Here is a 20554-nt window from a genome sequence, read left to right on the forward strand (position 1 = left end):
GTTTAGCCCTGAGTTTGCCCACATATCGTCACACGTACCCTGATAGCCACACTACATTCCCCATCATGCAACACATAGCAGCAGTAGCCGCGGCAGCGTTTCCAAGCCGAGTTTAGTATCACGTTTGATCAACATGTTCGGGTAAGCTACCTGCTACAAACAACCATAACACACGTCTGTTCAAGCAACTTCATTTATTTACTTAACATAGCGAAAAGTGAGGTACCCACTGGTTCAGTTACATATTCCATTTAGTTAACAATACGTTCTCTAGTTTACCAAATACAACACTCAAGAGTCGACTGCCAGTCTCCCAGGTCCGTTCACAAATTGGTCTGTGTGGAAACACGAGCCACATTGGAGCCCGATCTTTATTTTGTCCCAGGACAGTGTAATTGGGGTTTGCTAATGGCGGGGAGGTGAGTTGATGTGAATAATTCTTTGTGTCATTATTATTGCTGATGTGATGTATGTATACTCTACAGCCTCCTTCAGAAAACCCTCCAGGGCCAAGAGCGTGAGGCCTATAAGTAGGAGCAGAGATGGCGTAGTGTCCAGGTGCAGCTGAACAATGTCCGAGATGAACTGGAAGAAGAGCGAAGGTGTGGCGGTGATGGCAATCGACTTCTAGAGGAATCTGAGGAATGTGTCAGCAAAGTGCAGACAGTCCCAGTTCATGTCAATGGCAAAGCTACTGTGGCTCTTCTAGATACAGGCAGCACACAGACCTTAGTTCAGCCCCATCTGATAGACAGGTCAGAGAAGCTGAGGAAAAAGCATATCAGGGTGTGTTAACGGGGATGAGCATGTGTATCCTCTGACCGAGATATCAAGCCAGGTTCTCTTGCTGTTGCCGACGACAGAGAACAAGCTTCTGGCCCACTGGCAGGGGCCATATCGGATTGCACGTCAATTGGGGCTAGTGACCTACGAGCTGGAGATGCCAGGGAGGCTTAAGATCAGGCAGGCCTTCCACATCAATCTCCTCAAGGAGTGGCACGAGCGGGAGTTGCCGCTCAGTCACCAGCTGATGGTACGAGCTGTGGGGGAGGATGAAAACTTTCCGGAGCAGTTCTTTCATACGCAAATCCCCACCACTAAGCCCGACCTCTCTCACCTGACTGGTCAGCAGGCGCAGGAGCTACGGGCCATCATCCCAGAGGGGTTGTTCTCAGATCAGCCGGAGTGCACATCAGTGGTGGAGCATGACTTCCAACTCAAGGACTCCACGCCAGTGAGACAGCCGATGTACCGTATCCCTGAGTGCTTGTTACCGGCACTCCAGGAGGAGTTGGAGGCACTGATACAGCTGGGGGTCATCGAGAGGTCCAACAGTAGCTACAGTGGGGTATTGGCAGGTTCCATTGGCTGAAGGAGTAAAGCCTTACACTGCCTAAGGATCTGACCCGGAAGTCGGGGTCCACAGGAGTCAGGTGGGAGGAGGTGCATTTCTCTGTGAACCAGTGTTGCAGAGTCCAGACTTTGAGAGCCAGTTCACGGTGCAGACAGATGCATCAAGAGTGGGACTGGGGGCTGTTCTTCTCCAGGGAGAGGCTGAAGAGCAGAAGACTGTGGCTTACATAAGCCGTAAGCTCTTCCCCCGGGAAACCAGGTACTCCATGGTGGAACTTGAGTGCCTGGCGGTGAAATGGGCTCTAGAGACTTTTAAATATTACCTGTTGGGAAGAGACTTTTTACTTGAGACTGATCATAGGGCATTGCAATGGTTGAGGAAAATGAAAGAATGCACGCATTACATGGTGGTTTTTGTCTTTGCAGCCATTCAGGTTAAGTACAGGGCAGGGAAACTGAACCCGGTTGCAGACTTCCTGTCTCGTCACCGTAGTGACAAGCCTTCAGAGGGGGGAGGAAATGTGAAAAGCGAGGGTCTCGTTTTCCCAGAACCTACCGCTTAGCCCTGAGTTTGCCCACATAGCGTTACACATACCCTGATAGCCCATACCCTGATTCTAAATGACTAAGGGTCACACGTCACAGAGTCACACGTCACAGAGTCACACGTCACAGAGTCACACGTCACAGAGTCACAATGTCACAGGGTCACAGAGTCAAAAGGTCACAGGTCATAGCGTCACAGAGTCACAGATTCACAGGGTCACAGCATCACAGCATCACAGGGTCACAGGTCATAGAGTCACAGCGTCACAGCGTCACAGGGTCACAGGGTGATAGAGTCACAGGTCCATGCTGGAGCCAATCACAGCTGACAGAGGTGACTCTGAACAGGTCATCCGTTCACACTCACATATTCATATTCAGTCACATTCACACTCTCACATTCACTAACTCCGCCTCCTTGTTACATACACACACTCACCTTGTCGTGAACCGCCTCCACCTTCGGGTTACTCCCTGTTCTCCGGAGGACGCCACCACTCCCACCGCCTACCGCGGTGGCCTCGGACTTGGATCTCTGATGAGTTTGTCTCGACGAGGAGACAAAGACCTCCATGTCCGTCGTCACAGGGACACCCGTGAAGACAGAGTTGGAGGCGGAGCTGGAGGCATCTTTGTGGCTGCTGTTGTGTCTGCGGTGGTGGCGGCAGTGGGCCGGCGATGGCGGCGGGCTGGCAGATGCCGCGTCGGACAGTTTGAGTTCATCGGACAGGATGAGTTTTCGTAGTTTGGTGCCTCTGGAGTGACGCTGCGTTGAGATGTTCATGTCGGACGAGTAAGCGCCCAACAACCACGCCGACAGCAGTGAGAAGGTGATGCTCCGCCCACAACGGTAGAGCTGAGGATGACGATGGTCAAAAGTTCAAAGAGTAGGCTAATCACTGATCAATACAATTATTTCAATCATCATCCATTCAATCTTCATATTAAACCCTTTTTCACCAGCAGGGGGCTTACTAGTGATGTCATTCAAAGTTTCTGAGGTTGCTACACTTCAGGATCTACATACAACACATTCACCCATTCACAATCACTGATCAGCAGCTAAAGCAGAAGCTACAATAGCAGCTAAAGCAGCAGTTAAAGGGGACATATTATGCAAAATCAACTTTTTAACCATTGTAATACTTATATTTGGGACTCTGGAGGCCCGACCAGTCGCCAAAATGTGGAAAAAGAATACTCAGTCATGTTTTCGTGGTCCCCCTTAGTGTAAGTAGAGGTGATAAAACACTCCATGTTGAATTCCCTGCACTTATGACGGCAGCATGCGCATTTCACTGCGAATGTTACCGCCCCACCAGTAAGTTTACTTGGAGAGCTCCATCTTAGCTCCACCTTGTCCCTGCAAGAATGCAGGCGAGGGAGGAAGAGCGGTATTATGTCAACGCGGAGGGACAAGTGTGCTGTTGGTGGCTGCACAGTGGAGCACAGTGTTTTACAGAGGATTTTATATATGAAGCTAATGTGCCGGATAAAGTCAGCAAACGTGTGTTTGTGTGTTCGCATCACTTCACATCAGACTGCGGCCAGCGGTCGCCGTATTTAGTCAGCGACCGCATTTCACCGACGTAAAAACACACACATTGTTAAGAAAAGGTCACATAGAGCTCATAACTGACCATTCTGACACGTCCTAATTAAAAATATTTGTTCAGTACGTCCTCCATGACTGGAGCACAGACTCAGTCTGATAAAGTCACATACAGCCGCTGGCGATCAACGGTGCTGCACTCTCTGTGAAAATCAGTTAAAAAGACATAGGGACAGCACCGCTGATCGCCAGCTCCGGAGCATACAGTCACCGGTCTGATACAGTCACATACAGCGGCAGTTTGTTCAGCCCACCGTGCGCCGCTGGCGATCAACGGTGGCAATCAGTGGTGCTGTCCCTAAGTGTTTTTAACTGATTTACAGTTCGACAGTGTTCGGCTTGATCCTTATGTAGGACGTCTCTTCCTGTGACGGCACTCTCACTGTTTTCTGCGCACACTGCCATGTTGATATTGTCAGAGAACTAGTGGAGGGAGGGGGAGAGAAATGGAGCTGAGCGAGTGAACGCTGTAAAGAGGACAAATCAGAAACCCCCTGGAAGAAGTGGGTGTGTGTTTGCCTGTGTCTCATTTGCATATAAAGGGACCATGCACAAAACCGAGCGTTCTGAAAGGGGCGGGTTTAGCAGGGTTATTGAACTGCTATGGTGCTTCATCTTTATGGTATTTTGACCAAAGCATGTCACTGACATGTTCATTAGGACACCAGGGAAATATTTTAATGGGGGAAATAGGGTACAATATGTCCACTTTAAAGTAGCAGCCACAGTAGCAGCCACAGTAGCAGCTAAAGAAGCAGCTACAGTAGCAGATAAAGTAGCAGCTATAGTAGCAGCTAAAGAAGCAGCTACAATAGCAGATAAAGTAGCAGCTACAGCAGCAGCTAAAGAAGCAGCTACAGTAGCAGCCACAGTAGCAGCTAAAGTAGCAGCTACAGCAGCAGCTAAAGAAGCAGCTACAGTAGCAGATAAAGTAGCAGCTATAGTAGCAGCTATAGTAGCAGCTACAGCAGCAGCTAAAGAAGCAGCTACAGTAGCAGATAAAGTAGCAGCTACAGTAGCAGATAAAGTAGCAGCTACAGCAGCAGCTAAAGAAGCAGCTACAGTAGCAGCTAAAGTAGCAGCCACAGTAGCAGCCACAGTAGCAGCTAAAGTAGCAGCTACAGTAGCAGCTAAAGTAGCAGCTACAGTAACAGCTACAGTAGCAGCTAAAGTAGCAGCTAAAGTAGCAGCTACAGAACCCACCCTGCTGGTGAAGAAGACACATTGTCTCACCAGGTAGGGTCTGATGGCGTCGCCCACCTCCGAGTCCATGTGCACGTACATGCTGAGCAGCTGCGGCAGGTAAAAGTCCACGTCGTTGTCAGGAAAACTGAAAAGTCTGTTTCCGATGTACGCCTGCACGCCCGGCTCCTTCGACTTGTACAGGTAGGAGATTGCCATGGAAACGTCAAACAACTTGGACTCAAAGAGGCGGAGCAGCCATGACTGTTTTGATGATGACGCGATCGCTGGTGGCAGTGAGGAAGGTGGTGTTTGTGCTGAGGGAGGCAGGACTTGCTGGGATGCCCCTCCTTGTTTTTGTTCCTCTTCTTCCTTGTCCTGCTCTTTGATGGAGCTGGAGCCTGAACCGAGGAACCAAGGAGCTTCACAGCACTCGCTCAATTGAACGTTTTGTCGTTGGTGATGTTGGGGCTTGTTGTCGCTGTACAGCTGGACTTGGAGCAGAACTTCCTGACAAGCCTTCAGAGCAACTTCAGCATCAATGACTGCAGAAACACAGGAAGATGTTTAAAGGTTTAAGGAAAACAACTCTTATTGTCTTACAAACCTTTCAACAGTCAGAAGGTTTAACAATCAGAAGGTTTAACAATCAGAAGGTTTAACAGGCAGAAGGTTTAACAGAGGGTTTAACAGTCAGAAGATTTAACAGGCAAAAGGTTTAACAGGCAGAAGGTTTAACAGGGGGTTTAACAGAAAGTTTTAGACAAAGTTTAACAGTCAGAAGGTTTAACAGAGGATTTAACAGTCAGAAGGTTTAATAGTCAGAAGATTTAACAGAAGGTTGAGTAGAAGCTTTAATAGTAAGAAGGTTTAACTGTGTGAAAAGCGAGGGTCTCGTTTTCCCAGAGCCTACCATCTACCCCGGAGCCTGCGACATATAGCAGCTTTGTCCACGGGCGGCATTTCCAAGCCGAGTTTTGTAGCACGTTTGATCAACATATTAAGCGAAGCTAACGGCTACAAACAACCACAACGTGTGTCGGTTCAAGCAACTGCATTTATTTACTTAACACAGCGCACAGTGAGTTATCCACTGGTTCAGTTACATATTCCATTTAGTTAACAATACTTTCTCTAGTTTACCAAACGCAACACCACACTCACGAGTCGACTGCCGGTCTCTCAGGTCCGTCCGTAAATTGGTCCGGGTGGAAACGCGAGGTTTAACAGTCAGAAGGTTTAACAGTCAAAAGGTTTAACAGGCAGAAGGTTTAACAGCCAGAAGGTTTAACAGCCAGAAGGTTTAACAGTCAGAAGGTTTAACGGTCAGAAGGTTTAACAGTCAGACGACCTGCTTTCCTATCACTCTCTTCTCTCCACCTTCACTGCCTCTATCTCTGCAGCCAAACAATCTTTCTATCAGACTAAAATTCAATCCTCCTTCTCTAACCCCAAAAAACTTTTCTCTATCTTCTCTAACCTCCTTGATCCCCCCACCCCTCCTCCTTCCTCCCTTCTACCAATTCACTTTGTCAACGACTTCACAAAAAAAGTAGATGACATTCGCTCTTCTTTCTCAACCCCACCTCCTGATCTCACCACTCTACCAACCACAAATTCAGCTCCTTCTCTATCCTCTTTCTCCCCTCTATCTCAGGATCAAGTTCTTTTCCTAATAATCTCTGCCCGCCCCACCTCCTGCACCCTTGACCCTATCCCCGCTCATCCTCTTGGACCTTTCTGCAGTGTTTGACACAGTTAACCACCAGATCCTTACTTCCTCCCTTCAAGAACTAGGTGTCTCAGGCTCTGCACTTACCCTACTCTTGTCCTATCTTCAAAACCGAACATACAGAGTAACCTGGAGAGGATCTGTGTCGGAACCCTGTCCTCTAGCTACTGGGGTCCCTCAGGGTTCTGTTTTGGGCCCTCTCCTCTTCTCTCTATACACCAACTCTCTTGGTTCAGTTATTCGCTCTCATGGTTTTTCCTATCACAGCTACGCCGATGACACCCAACTCATTCTCTCTTTTCCCAGCTCCGACACACAGGTAGCAGAACGGATCTCCGCTTGTCTGACCGACATCTCTCAGTGGATGTCTGACCATCACCTGAAACTCAATCTTGACAAGGCTGAGTTTCTTTTTCTCCCAGGAAAGGGCTCTCCCACCACAGATCTAACCATCACCCTCGACAACTCTGTGGTAACCCCTTCTCATACTGAAGGAACCTGGGTGTGACACTTGATGACCATCTCTCCCTCACTGCCAACATTGCTGCAACAGCTCGATCTTGCAGATACATGTTGCACAACATCAGAAGGATACGGCCTCTTCTAACCCAGAAGGCGGCACAGGTTCTGGTCCAGGCTCTTGTCATCTCACGCTTGGATTACTGCAACTCCCTCCTGGCTGGTCTTCCTGCATGCGCCATACGACCTCTGCAACTCATCCAGAATGCAGCAGCTCGACTGGTCTTCAACTTACCAAAATTCTCCCACACTACACCGCTCCTCCACTCCCTTCACTGGCTTCCTGTAGCTGCTCGCATCCGCTTCAAGACTCTAGTGCTTGCGTTCCATGCTACAAACGGATCCGGTCCAGCCTACATCAAGGACATGATCAAAACCTACACCCCAGCCAGCCCACTCCGCTCTGCATCGGCAAACCGGCTCGCTGCCCCCTCACTGAGAGGATCGCAGAGGCATTCGCAGAACTCGAGACTGTTCACTGTCCTAGCTCCCAATTGCAGGAACGAGCTCCCCATCAACATCCGGACAGCGGAAAGCCTCCACATCTTCCGCCGCCGACTAAAAACACATTTCTTCCGACTCTACCTCGACTAAGACGACAACGACAAAAAAAACTAAAAAAAACTTATACATCGCATCTATGACTAGCACTTCATAGTTTGATCTACTTGAAGCTCTTACTTACTTCTAACTCTTATTTGTACCCAAATGTTTAAATGCACTTTTGTAAGTCGCTTTAGATAAAAGCGTCTGCTAAATGACATGTAATGTAAAAGGTTTAACAGTCAGAAGGTTTAACAGTTAGAAGGTTTAGCAGTCAGAAGGTTTAACGGGCAGACGGTTTAACGGGCAGAATGTTTAACGGGCAGAAGGTTTAACAGTCAGAAGGTTTAACAGGCAGAAGGTTTAACAGTCAGAGGGTTTTACAGGCAGAAGGTTTAACAGTCAGAAGAGGTTTAACAGTCAGAAGGTTTAACAGGCAGAAGGTTTAACAGAAGCTTTAACAGTCAGAAGGTTTAACAGTCAGAGGGTTTAACCGGTAGAAGGTTTAACAGTCAGAAGGTTTAACAGGCAGAAGGTTTAACAGGCAGAAGGTTTAACAGAAGCTTTAACAGTCAGAAGGTTTAACAGTCAGAGGGTTTAACAGGCGGAAGGTTTAAAGGAGACATATTATACCCTATTTCCCCCATTATAATAGTTCCCTGGTGTCCTAATGAACATGTCAGTGACATGCTTTGGTCAAAATACCATAAGGATGAAGCACCATAGCAGTTCAATAACCCTGCTAAACCCGCCCCTTTCAGAACGCTCGGTTCCCTTTATATGCAAATGAGACACAGGCAAACACACACCCACTTCTTCCAGGGGGTTTCTGATTTGTCCTCTTTACAGCGCTCACTCACTCAGCTCCTGTTGCCTCCACTCAATTCCTCTCCCCCTCCCTTCACTAGTTCTCTGACAATATCAACATGGCAGCGTGAGCAGAAAACAGCGAGAGTGTCGTCACAGGAAGAGACCTCCGACACATGGATACTTAGGGACAGCACCACTGATCCACCGCTGATCGCTGCATAAACTGCTGCTGTATGTGACTGTATCAGACTGAGTCTGTGCTCCAGTCATGGAGGACGTACTGAACAAATATGTTTAATTAGGACGTGTCAGAATGGTCAGTTATGACCTCTATGTGACCTTTTCTTAACAATGTGTGTGTTTGTACGTCGCTGACTAAATACGGCGACTGCTGGCCGCAGTCTGATGCAAAGTGGTGTGAACACACAAACACACGTCTGCTGACTTTATCCAGCACATTAGCTTCATCCTCTGTAAAACACTGTGCTCCACTGTGCAGCCATCAACAGCACACTTGTCCCTCCGTGTTGACATAATCCCGCTCTTCCTCCCTCGCCTGCACTCTCGCAGGGACAAGGTGGAGCTAAGGTGGAGCTCTCCAAGTAAACTTACTGGTGGGCGGTAACATTCGTGGTGAAATGCGCATGCTGCCGTCATAAGCGCAGGGAATTCAACATTGCATGTTTTATCGCCTATAATTACAGTAAGGGGGACCACGAAAACATGACTGAGTATTCTTTTTCCACACTTTGGCGACTGGTAGGGCCTCCAGAGTCCCAAATATAAGTATTAAAATGGTTAAAAAGTTGATTTTGCATAATATGTCCCCTTTAATAGAAGCTTTAACAGGCAGAAGGTTCAACTGTCAGAAGGTGTAACAGGCAGAAGGTTTGTAACCATGACAACATTTATGTGACATACACTACAGGGACCGCGCCCCCTCCTGGTTACCTTGGTCACCACCCAGGTTCGTCTGCATGACGTCCTCTGTGAGGACGTGGGCCACTGGACTCTGGGTTTGTGGGTCAGCGCTGCTCGCAACATCATCATCATCATCATCAGAGACAGCAGCAGCATCACTACTGCTGCTGCTGCTGCTGCTCCTGCCGCTCAGGCTGGAGCTGCGTGGGCTGGCACTCAGTGAGGATGGCTGCTCGTCCTGAGTGGGCAGAGGCAACTGCAGGTGAAGGCGGGGTTGACGACAGAGGTGACAGTGGTGATGGTGGTGGTGGGCGGGGCACTCAGAAGAGTTTTCAGAGCAGGAGGAGGCACTAGAGGGGGAGGAGGGACATGAGAAGGTGGTGGGGGAGGAGGCAGTGGTAGGGGGCGGGGCAGAGTGGGAGGAGCTAAAATTAAACGGTAACAGAGTCGGGGACAGGGAGACCTCGGTGTCGGCCATTTTGAAGAGATGAACTGAAAGAGATGTAGAAAAAATACATGTGAAAAAAATGAAGTCCACTTCATGAAGTTATGAAGTCATGAAGGTTATGAAGTAATGAAATTATGAAGTCATGAAGTCATGTTGTTATGAAGTCACGAAGTCATGAACGTCTAAAATTCCTCAGTTACCGAACCAAACCACACCTATTTTAGACCGAGTGGGTGTGTCCTGCAGAAGGGGTGTGCCCTGCCAAACATTAGGAGGAGAAGCAAGGAAAAACGAGGCTGAACTTAAAAAACGTGTGATGTAAATACTGTATAATGACGTCACGATGACGTGTATTAGGCAGCAGTGACCGCTCCTTGAGTTAAAAACAAACCGGGTCAGGAGCAGCAGAGCCGGGAGGAGTTCGGCCCACAGACACCGGGTGTTGTGGTGGAAAGTCCCGGGGTCTGTGGGCCGGACTCGGCCCAGCTCTGCTGCTCCTGATGCAGCAAACCCGGATCAGAAGTCACTGAATCCCGCGACGTAAAGAGCGATAAAGAAGAAAAAACATACCGAGGAGCTGCCGCGGGCTCAGCCGCTGTAAACGCTCCCACAATCGGCCTTTAATCCACGTTTCGTGCCGGAAATGTTCGTGTTGATTTCACGCTTTTTAATCCGGGTTTAGTCCTGGTTTCAGTCGGACCCAGCCTCCATCTGCAACATCCGTTAAATCAGCCGCAGGCGGAACGAGCATTTCCGGTGACATTTCACAATAAAGGCCTAGAAGGACACATCAGCTGGGTCTGATGTTCTGATGACTGCGATGGGATGTGAAGTTACGTTTACGTTCACATTATTTTTATTACTATCACGTGGTGACGGTGGTACAAAAAGGCACACAGCTGATGTCAGAGCTTTAAAGTTTTGAGTCAGTGATGTCACTTCCTTTATTCATCAGTCAGAGGAAAACACACGTACAGTAAAGGTGCATTTCAAAAAGAAAGGACAAAGGTTTGTTTTATCTTTCATACGTGAACCAACATCGACCTCTGACCTTTGACAACACAATTCAAGAACAAAGTGCAAAAGAGGAAAAAAGGAAAACAACAAAAGCAGCAGGCAAAAACATGCAGGAAACAGACGTCGTCATAGCAACAGCATCATCATAATATTAATAAAGGTGAAGACGACCATGACAGCACAACTGTTGACAATAAAGTGTTATACAAAGACTGAAGCTTTGCAGTCATGTGACTTCTGACGACATAATGATCCGAAAACGTTTTTACGTTTAAGTTTCATCGCATGTTAAAAAACAAATATATATATATATATATATATATATATATAAATGAACAAACAGGAAGTGACATCAGAGGACGATCCATGAAGGTCAACTCTACCCGAATCCCGATCCTTAACTCTTTGATTATCTGACCCGTTTCTGGTTTTGTTTCCACAGTGAATGACTGAACTACCTGCACCTGCTCACCGGCGCCCTCTGTCTTTCAAACAGTTACATTGTTACATACAAACCATAAAAAACAGACATTTCTGTTTGGAACAGAATAATGAGGGGGCGGGGCTTAACATTTCCAGGGTTTTAGCTTCAATCATAGCAGCTAGCATGTAAGCTAAGCTACACTCAGTTCATAGCAAAGTGCTAAAACTAATTTTCCCATCATGCAACAGTTCAGTTTCCACACACACACACGTACAGCGAACTCACTGCGATAAATGTAAAAACTTTTTTTTTCCACAGGAAGAAACAGTGAGGACTGACGGCGATGCCCAGTCCTGTGGTTTGTAGCACCAATGAAGAAGACCACACACTCATATGATGTTACATCACCAGACTCCGCCTCCTCCAGGACCTTCTCATAGTTCATAGTAAAGTGCAACAGTGACACACATATTTATACAAGTTAGCAGGTGGTCTAACTTGCTGGCTCACTTCCTGTCCCGCCCCCTCACACATCGTTGTTCACTGACAATACTATGAACCATTCTTTATGCAAAGCTAAGCTAACAGATGGTGGGTGGAGCTTCAGTTGAGATGATGATGTAATATCTAAAAACTGTTGGAACTTTTACTTTGAAAGGACTTGATGAAAACCGTTGCCGTTTTTTCAGACTCAACGTCAAAATTTGAATAATAAATTCACTCACTCACACATACATTCATTCACTCACTCACATACATACACTCACACACTGACACATTCACTCACACACACACTGACACATTCACTCACTCACACAAACACTGACACATTCACTCACACTGACACATTCTCACCCACACACTGACACATTCACTCACTCACTCACACACAGTGCCACATTCTCTCACTGACACATTCACTCACTCACACACTGACACATTCACTCACTCACACAAACACTGACACATTCACTCACTCACACACTGACACATTCACTCACTCACACACACACTGCCACATTCTCCACTGACACATTCACTCACTCACATTGCCACATTCACTCACTCACACATACACTGACACATTCACTCACTCACACACAAACAACACATCCAGCAGTGAGTCAGAGGAGTGTTGAGGGGGGCGGGGCAGTGTTGATGGGAGCTACTGTGTGTCTCTCTCTCGCCCACCCTCCTGCTCCTCCTCACTCCTGGGCACGGTGGTGGAGGGGGTGGAGCTGGGCGTCGGTGTGATCTCCACCTCCCCCTGCTCCTCTTGAAGCTTGGGTAAGTGTAGAAGGAGGGGAGGGGGCAGGTGGGCTGTAGGCGGGGCTACGGTGGCGGTGTTGTTGCCTGGTCGCGGAGCTTTCTGGATCACCTCAACCATCGGCGTCCGCCCCGCCGTCAGCTCCCAGCTGGGATTGGCTGAAGTCTGCAGGAGCAGCAACGGCCGAGTGTGGCGGTCCGGCTCGGCGCCGCCTGGCTGACACTGTACCACCACGCTGCGGTGCTCCGCCGCCGTCGCAGGCAGCTGACTCAGAACCAGCTCTAGCACGGGCTGTGAGGAAGAGGAAGACGACGCCTTCTGGATGACACCGCCACCCACGGGTGTGATGATGGGATAATGGGTGGTAGGAGCAGGAGGCGGGGCCTGAGGAGGAAGAGCAGCAGGAGGAGGAGGAGGAGGTGGGGGCAGAGGTGGCACGTCCTCCGGCCGAGGTTTTCTTGGTCGACCACGTTTCCGTTTGATGGGAGGAGCGTTGGCAGCAGACACAGAGGACACGCCTGCTGAACTCCCTGATGCCACGGCCTCCAGGGGGCGCTTGCTGATGTTTCCTCTGGCCCTTTGGACCACGGAGGTTGGCGCAACAGAGGCGTGTTGCTGCTGTGGAGGCGGCGCCACCTTCTCCCTGTCATAGGACAAGCAGCTCTGAGGCAGGATCATCAAGGGCATGGGCCCACCCTGCTGCTGTGGCAGCGTCGCCATAGCAATGACCTTGACTCCTCCCCCACTGGCGGCAGCAGCAGGGGCTGGACCTCCGGGTCCAGACGCCCCCCCGACACCAGAGGCGTCTTTGGGTGCAAGCGACGGTGGTGAGGAGCGGACAGAGAGCTGCGTCTTATCAGGAATGGAGCTGCGAGGGAGAATTCTGGGTAACTGCTTGATGAAGGCTTCCACCTGCATGACATCACACAGCAGAGTCATGACATCAGAGAGCATCAATGACATCACAGAGCATCAATGACATCACAGAGCATCAATGACATCACACAGCATTAATGACATCACAGAACAGCCATGACATCACAGAACAGAGTCATGACATCACAGAGCATCTATGACATCAGAGCATCTATAACATGATAGAACAGCCATGACATCACAGAACAGAGTCATTACGTCACAGAGTCATTACGTCACAGAGCACATCACTGAACAGAGTCATGACATCAGAGCATCTATGACATCACAGAACAGAGTCATTACGTCACAGAGCATCTATGACATCAGAGCATCTATGACATCCCAGAGCATCAGTGACATCAGAGCATCTATGACATCACAGAACAGCCATGACATCACAGAACAAAGTCATTACATCACAGAACAAAGTCATTACATCACAGAGCATCTATGACATCACAGAGCATCAGTGACATCACAGAGCATCTATGACATCAGAGCATCTATGACATCACAGAACAGCCATGATATCACAGAACAGAGTCATTACATCACAGAGCATCTATGACATCACAGAGGACCAATGACGTCACAGATCGACCTCAGGTGAGGGCTCATGGAGGCGTTCACCTACCGCAGGGCGCAGAGAGGAAGAGGAGGAAGAGGAAGGAGGAGGCGGAGCTTCCAGGGAGGACGGCTTGGTGCTGGTAGCCAATCCTGATTTGTCTCCAGGCAGCAGCGTCTTCAGTGAAGACGAGGAGGACAAGGCATCTCTGATGTCCTTCTGAGGACAGACAGGAAGTGGTGAGTGTCAGAGGGAGGGACTGAGCGTGCTCAGTAAAAACATGTGAGAACCTTGTGATCCAACGCTGTGTCCGACTCTTTGGAGGCTACCGGAGTTTTCTTTATGACCCTGTGAGGTTTGGCTGGACCTCCTGCAGATGACACACAGACACACACACACACACAAACAAAAACATGTGTTTCATCTGGGCCTGGTTTCATATGTATATACAGTAAGTGTGTGTGTGTGTGTGTATGTGTGTTACCTGCCATCGAGTGTGTGTTACCTGCCATTGTGTGTGTGTGTGTGTTACCTGCCAGTGTGTGTGTACGTGTTACCTGCCAGTGTGTGTGTGTGTATGTGTGTTACCTGCCATCGTGTGCATGTGTGTTACCTGCCATTGTGTGTGTGTGTTACCTGCCAGCATGTGTGTGTTACCTGCCAGTGTGTGTGTGTGTGTATGTGTGTTACCTGCCATCGTGCCCATTGTGTGTGTGTGTGTGTACCTGCCAGTGTGTGTGTATGTGTATTACCTGCCATCGCAGTGTGTTACCTGCCATTGTGTGTGTGTGTACCTGCCAGCGTGTGTGTGTTACCTGCCATGTGTGTGTTGTGTGTGTGTTACCTGCCATTGTGTGCGTGTTACCTGCCATTGTGTGTGCGTGTGTGTTACCTGCAAGCGTGTGTGTGTGTATGTGTGTTACCTGCCATCGTGTGTGCATGTGTGTTACCTGCCATTGTGTGTGTGTGTTACCTGCCAGCGTGGCTGACGTCACCAGCTCGGCCTGGCTGCACCGAGGGTTGACAATGTGCTCCTGGATCAGGTAACGAGCGATCTCCACCACTGTGTCAAACGAGCGCTTCAGGATCTTCTGCGCCCAATCACAGATCAGCTCACACGCCGCCTCCGTCACTTCCTGTTTGTACGTCTGGACCAGCTCAGTCAGCTCAGCCTGAGGAGGAAGGAGGGAGTAGTTGTCATGGAGACCAAAACATGTGTGTGTACGGGGTCGTTCTTCAGGTCCAGGTTGGGCAGCAGAGTGTGTGTGTGTGTGTGTACTGGGTCATTCTTCAGGTCCAGGTTGGGCAGCAGAGTGTGTGTGTGTGTGTGTACCGGGTCATTCTTCAGGTCCACGCTGGGCAGCAGCAGAGTGTGTGTGTGTGTACCGGGTCATTCTTCAGGTCCAGGTTTGGCAGCAGAGTGTCTGTGTGTGTGTGTGTGTGTGTGTGTGTGTGTACCGGGTCGTTCTTTAGGTCCAGGTTGGGCAACAGAGGCATGTTGAGCACCGTCTTCCTCCTGATGCCACTGTAACAGTACGTATGAGTCTCACAGGTTAAAGAACAGAACTAGGAACCATGTCAATACTATTCTAACGCTGAGGCTTAAAGTGACCACAGGAACTGCTGGTCCTCTGCTGCCTCATGTGGTAACTTTGTGTCACTGAACTAAGTCTATATTAAATAGCTTAAATGCCGAAGTGACAAAATAAAACATTTGAACTTAGTGATGGGGAGGCAGCAGTGGACCAACAACTCCTGAAAATTACTGATTTTCTCTACGGACTGTGTGAACACAGCATGAACACAGAGTGAACCCAGAGTGACCACAGTGTGAACACAGAGTGAACACAGAGTGAACACATGCTGGGAACACAGTGTGAATCCAGAGTGAACACAGTGTGAACACAGAGTGAACCCAGATTGAACCCAGTATGAACACAGAGTGAAAACATGCTGGGAACACAGTGGGAACCCAGCGTGAACACAAAGTGAACCCAGTGTGAACACAGAGTGAGCCCAGTGTGAACACGGAGTGAACCCAGTGTGAACTCAGAGTGAACCCAGTGTGAACCCAGCGTGAATCCAAAGTGAACCCAGTGTGAACAGTGTGAATACAGAGTGAACACAGAGTGAACACAGAGTGAACACAGAGTGAACACAGAGTGACCTCTGGTTATTCAGGATATTTGGACTGCCCTCTGCCTCCGAGCCGCCGTGCCTTGATGTTGGGGAAAATGTCTCTGATGATCTTCCCAAAGTTGGCAGCGCTCAGAGGCCGATGCTGCAGGTTCTCACAGTATCTCCTGCAAGACAGCAAGAATGACAAGGGGAGGAGTCAGAGTCACATGACCTCACACTTGAGAAAGTGCGAGTGTGGAGTTGGTGTGTTTTCTGACTTGTACGTCTCGTAGACATCCTGTTTGGGCAGACACGTGTCTGAATGCTCCTCCAGGTGAGAGCGGATCCAGGTACAGGTGTGAAGCTGGTCAGTGGTGTTGAACGAGCCAGAGTCACCCACGCTGCAAACAGACACACAGAGGTCAAAGGTAAACTGTTTAACTGCCACATTACAATGAGTTGACCTCTGACTGACCTCTTGTCTCCACAGCTGGGTCCTGAAGGTAGCTGGAGGTACAGGTAGAGCTTATCGTTGTCAGAGAAACGCTGTACGTCCTGCTGTGAACGCAGGGAACAACAAGCCACAAGTTTCATTATCAGGCTTAAATTAAGCTAAAGTTAAACCTGGATTGTAACTAGAGCTAAACCTGCAGGTGTATGGGTTATGACGTGGCTGAAGTTATACATTAAGTTACAATGTAATAAAATCACAGTGTGTTTCTCTCAAGTTCTTTGTGTATACAGTTGTTCACATGCATGTGTGTGTGTCCTCACCAGGATCTGATCCACTTTGGTCTGAACGCTCTTCCTGTGAGACACAGAAGAGGAGCATGAACACAGTGGAACAGTGGAGGACACTGGGTTAGGGTTAGAGTTTGTCCACTTACGAGATGTCGTTTTTCAGTTTCTGCAGCAGCATGCTGGGCTCACTGTCTCCCTCACCCGCCTCCAAACCACCCTCCCCCCGCTGCTGTTGGCTCTGCTCCTCCGTCATCTGAAGCAACTAACCGGCACTGAGACGCATGATCTGAGACACGTCAGACAAACACAGACCCATGATTATCGTGGAAAAAGACAGAATCATGACTCTAAATATTATTGTCAATTAAACAGGTTTAAACCTGGGAACTCTAATGGGCAGAGCCTATTGTCCACAATCTACCATCATTGATTTGTTGAAACAGTCATAAAAACACTGCTAATGTATTAAAAACTTAATGAGATTAGTAGAAACGATGTTAAAGAAATATTTTTTTATAACAGAAAACATGTTTTAAATATGACTTGAAGGTGCAGCTCCCTCTTGTGGTACTTTAACGTAAATCACTAGGACTGTAGATGATTCACCAACATGAAATGTTGACATTTTTCAAATTTCAACATTATCTTGATAATTTATATTTTTTTGTTGACGTTTTACACCTGAGCATGTGTGGGGACACAAACTCACACACACGCTCACAAACACACACACACACGCACATACTTACACACACACACACGCAAACTCACAAACGCACTCATACAGACACAGACACACACACTCACACATGCACGCGCGCGCAAACATACACACACACACGCTCACAGCCCGCCGCCGGCCTCCTTCCCGCCTCTGGCCGCTAACGTTAGCGGTAGCAGCAGACGTCCTCGGCCGGACAGACGCGTCCTCGGCCGGGCAGTGAACGGATGTGCCGGTGTCTGACATATTAGCGTCCAGCTAACGGAGCCTCACCGCCGCTGGTTAACTTCAGCTCACCGCGTCACCGCGACACGTCAGCTGGCTTTTAATCAGACGGAGCTAACACCGTTGTTAACCGGAGTAATGCGACGGTAACGGGGAAAGAGTAGTAAGATGCTCGCGCTCACACACCGCTAGCTAGTAGCTAACATTATGGTTTAGCATGAAGTGAAAGAGCCCTTTAACGAGCTTTAAGACGCGGTTTATAAACACGGGATCGTTCCCGCAAACAGTCAATTAATTATGTCATTAATGTTAGAAATGTTGACTGAGGCCAGACGGAGAAATTATTTTAAAAAAGAAAAAGAAAGTACCTGAGCCAAGATACAGCAAAAATCCCCAGTCAGATGTTTTTGTGATTGGACGACGGTGGCAGGTCTGCCTGACGACAAAGACCACGTCCATTCTGATTGGCGCGGACATATTAATCTACCCAGAGACCAACAGCGACTTGAGTCTCATTGGTCTAACGCAATCATTTCTTTAACAAGGATTATTGCGATTGGGCGTGTTTTCCTGATCTGCCCAGTTACAGAACAGATAGATTAAAGACATCTGCATAGCAACAGACGCCCGTTTTTTAACGGTTTATTTCACGAGCTAATGTTTGAAACTGTCAAATATGAGTGCAAGTCAGTCTCATGTATGGTTTAGTTACTTTAATCACCTTTATTCATGGAGAGCTGTTTCTATTCAGGGATCACACGTTTGTTTGTGTGTCCTCGAACACCTGAGGCTCCTGCTCAACATCAGAGCTTCTGTTCCTGGCAGTTTGTCTCAGTGCTTCCATCATCGTCATCATCACTGGGACCAGTGGGACAAAGTTACCTTCACTCTTCACTTGATCTTCTCTTCCAGGCATCAAGTGTCACATATACATATATACACATATACATATATATACACATATACATATATATATACACATATACATATATATACACATATACATATATATATACACATATACATACAGTTGTGCTCATAAGTTTACATACCCTGAGAGAATTTATGATTTCTTGGCCATTCTTCAGAGAATATGAATGATAACACAAAAACCTTTCTTCCACTCATGGTTAATGGTTGGGTGAAGCTATTTATTGCCAAACAAATGTGTTTACTCTTTTTAAATCAAAATGACAAAAGAAAGTACCCAAATGACCCTGATCAAAAGTTTACATACCCCAGTTGTTAATACCGTGTATTGCCCCCTTTAACATCAATGATAGCTTGAAGTCTTTTGTGGTAGTTGTGGATAAGGTTCTTTATTTTCTCAGATGGCAAAGCTGCCCATTCTTCTTGGCAAAAAGCCTCCAGTTCCTGTAAGTTCTTGGGCTGTCTTGCATGAACTGCACGTTTGAGATCTCAATGATATTGAGGTCAGGAGATTGAGATGGCCACTCCAGAACCTTCACTTTGTTCTGCTGTAGCCAATGACAGGTCAACTTGGCCTTGTGTTTTGGATCATTGTCATGTTGGAATGTCCAAAAACGTCCTATGCGCAGCTTCCAGGCTGATGAGTGCAAATTTTCCTTCAGTATTTTCTGATAACATGCTGCATTCATCTTGCCATCAATTTTGGACAAGTTTCCTGTGCCTTTGTAGCTCACACATCCCTATAACATCCATGATCCACCTCCGTGTTTGACAGTAGGAATGGTGTTCCTTTCATCATAGGCCTTGTTGACTCCTCTCCAAATGTAATGTTTATTGTTGTGGCCAAAAAGTTACATTTTGGTCTCATCACTCCAAATTACTTTGTTCCAGAAGTTTTGAGGCTTGTCTCTCTGCTGTTTGGCGTAATGTAAGCGGGCTACTTTGTGACATTTGCGCAGAAATGGCTTTCTTCTGGCGACTCGACCATGCAGCCCATTTTTCTTCAAGTGCCTCCTTATTGTGCATCTTGAAACAGCCACACCACAATTTTTCAGAGAGTCCTGTATTTCAGCTGAAGTTATTTGTGGATTTTTCTTTGCATCTCGAACAATTTTCCTGGCAGTTGTGGCTGAAATCTTTGCTGGTCTACCGGTTTGGTTTCAACAGAATCCCTCATTTTCCACTTCTTAATCAGCGTTTGAACACTGCTGATTGGCATTCTCAATTCCTTGGATATCTTTCTATACCCCTTTTCTGTTTTATGCCGTTCAATTACCTTTTCTCGCAGATCCTTTGACAATTCCTTTGCTTTCCCCATGACTAAAAATCCAGAAACATGGATGAAAGATGCAATGGTCTGTCAGAAGCCCAGAAACTCACTGACCTTTTATACACACACACTAATTACAACCAAACAGGTCACAGGAAAGGATGGGAACCTTGATTAACCATTCAAACCTGTTTGTGTCAACGTTTGTGCATGTTATCAGGTCAAAGTCACTGGGGTATGTAAACTTTTGATCAGAGTCATTTGGGTACTTTCTTTTGTCATTTTGATTTAAAAAGAGTAAACACAGTTGTTTGGCAATAAATAGCTTCACCCAACCATTAACCATGAGTGGAAGAAAGGTTTTTGTGTTATCATTCATATTCTCTGAAGAATGGCCAAGAAATCATAAATTCTCCCAGGGTATGTAAACTTATGAGCACAACTGTATATATACATATATACACATACATACATATACACACACACACATATACACACACATATATACACACACACATATACACACACATATACACACACATATACACATACATACATATACACACACACACATACATATATATACATACATATACACATATAAATATATATGTTGTAAAAACTGCAGAAACTAATGTACTCACTGTATTGTTATTTGAGATTCAGATTAAAAACAAATAAAAGCAGGAAAA

The 20554-nt window shown here is 47.4% G+C and overlaps 2 protein-coding genes across 12 annotated transcripts in view; both read right to left on the reverse strand.

Moving 5' to 3' along the window:
• LOC122786613 (phosphatidylinositol 4-kinase beta-like) overlaps window positions 1-11860 on the reverse strand; it is a 28263-nt gene extending 16403 nt beyond the window's left edge. For all 8 annotated transcript variants that reach the window (XM_044053036.1, XM_044053040.1, XM_044053037.1 and 5 more), the window contains exons 1-4: window positions 10237-11860; window positions 9249-9710; window positions 4745-5238; window positions 2339-2755 (exon numbers count right to left, since the gene is read on the reverse strand). In XM_044053036.1, the coding sequence (XP_043908971.1) occupies window positions 2339-2755; window positions 4745-5238; window positions 9249-9696 (1359 nt within the window). In that variant the 5' untranslated portion in view covers window positions 9697-9710; window positions 10237-11860. The remainder of the gene's footprint in view (window positions 1-2338; window positions 2756-4744; window positions 5239-9248; window positions 9711-10236) is intronic.
• Window positions 11861-12185: 325 nt separating this feature from the next.
• Window positions 12186-18141, reverse strand: rfx5 (regulatory factor X, 5). 4 transcript variants are annotated; one of them, XM_044053045.1, is made up of 11 exons: window positions 18031-18141; window positions 16863-17002; window positions 16750-16783; window positions 16451-16533; window positions 16254-16376; window positions 16044-16160; window positions 15316-15394; window positions 14831-15029; window positions 14148-14227; window positions 13927-14076; window positions 12186-13286 (listed from the first exon to the last, which is right to left on the reverse strand). In XM_044053045.1, exons 2-11 carry the CDS (start codon window positions 16967-16969, stop codon window positions 12273-12275), a joined length of 1986 nt encoding a protein of 661 aa, XP_043908980.1. In that variant the 5' UTR covers window positions 16970-17002; window positions 18031-18141; the 3' UTR covers window positions 12186-12272. The 4 variants fall into 4 exon arrangements, with proteins under 4 accessions (XP_043908980.1, XP_043908983.1, XP_043908981.1 ...); XM_044053048.1 differs by lacking the exon at window positions 18031-18141 and adding an exon at window positions 17711-18014; XM_044053046.1 differs by lacking the exon at window positions 18031-18141 and adding an exon at window positions 17564-18014.
• Window positions 18142-20554: the final 2413 nt, after the last annotated feature.

This window comes from Solea senegalensis, linkage group LG20 (assembly GCF_019176455.1).
Source record: "Solea senegalensis isolate Sse05_10M linkage group LG20, IFAPA_SoseM_1, whole genome shotgun sequence".
NCBI classification, from domain to species: domain Eukaryota; kingdom Metazoa; phylum Chordata; class Actinopteri; order Pleuronectiformes; family Soleidae; genus Solea; species Solea senegalensis.

Coding starts and splice junctions, on each gene's coding strand:
- rfx5 (XM_044053045.1), bottom strand. CDS start 16,969: ATGACGGAGGAGCAGAGCCAACAGCAGCGGGGGGAGGGTGGTTTGGAG. Junction 16,534..16,749: donor CCAAAGTGGATCAGATCCTG/GTGAGGACACAC, acceptor CTGCGTTCACAG/CAGGACGTACAGCGTTTCTC. Junction 16,161..16,253: donor GATGTCTACGAGACGTACAA/GTCAGAAAACAC, acceptor GCTGTCTTGCAG/GAGATACTGTGAGAACCTGC.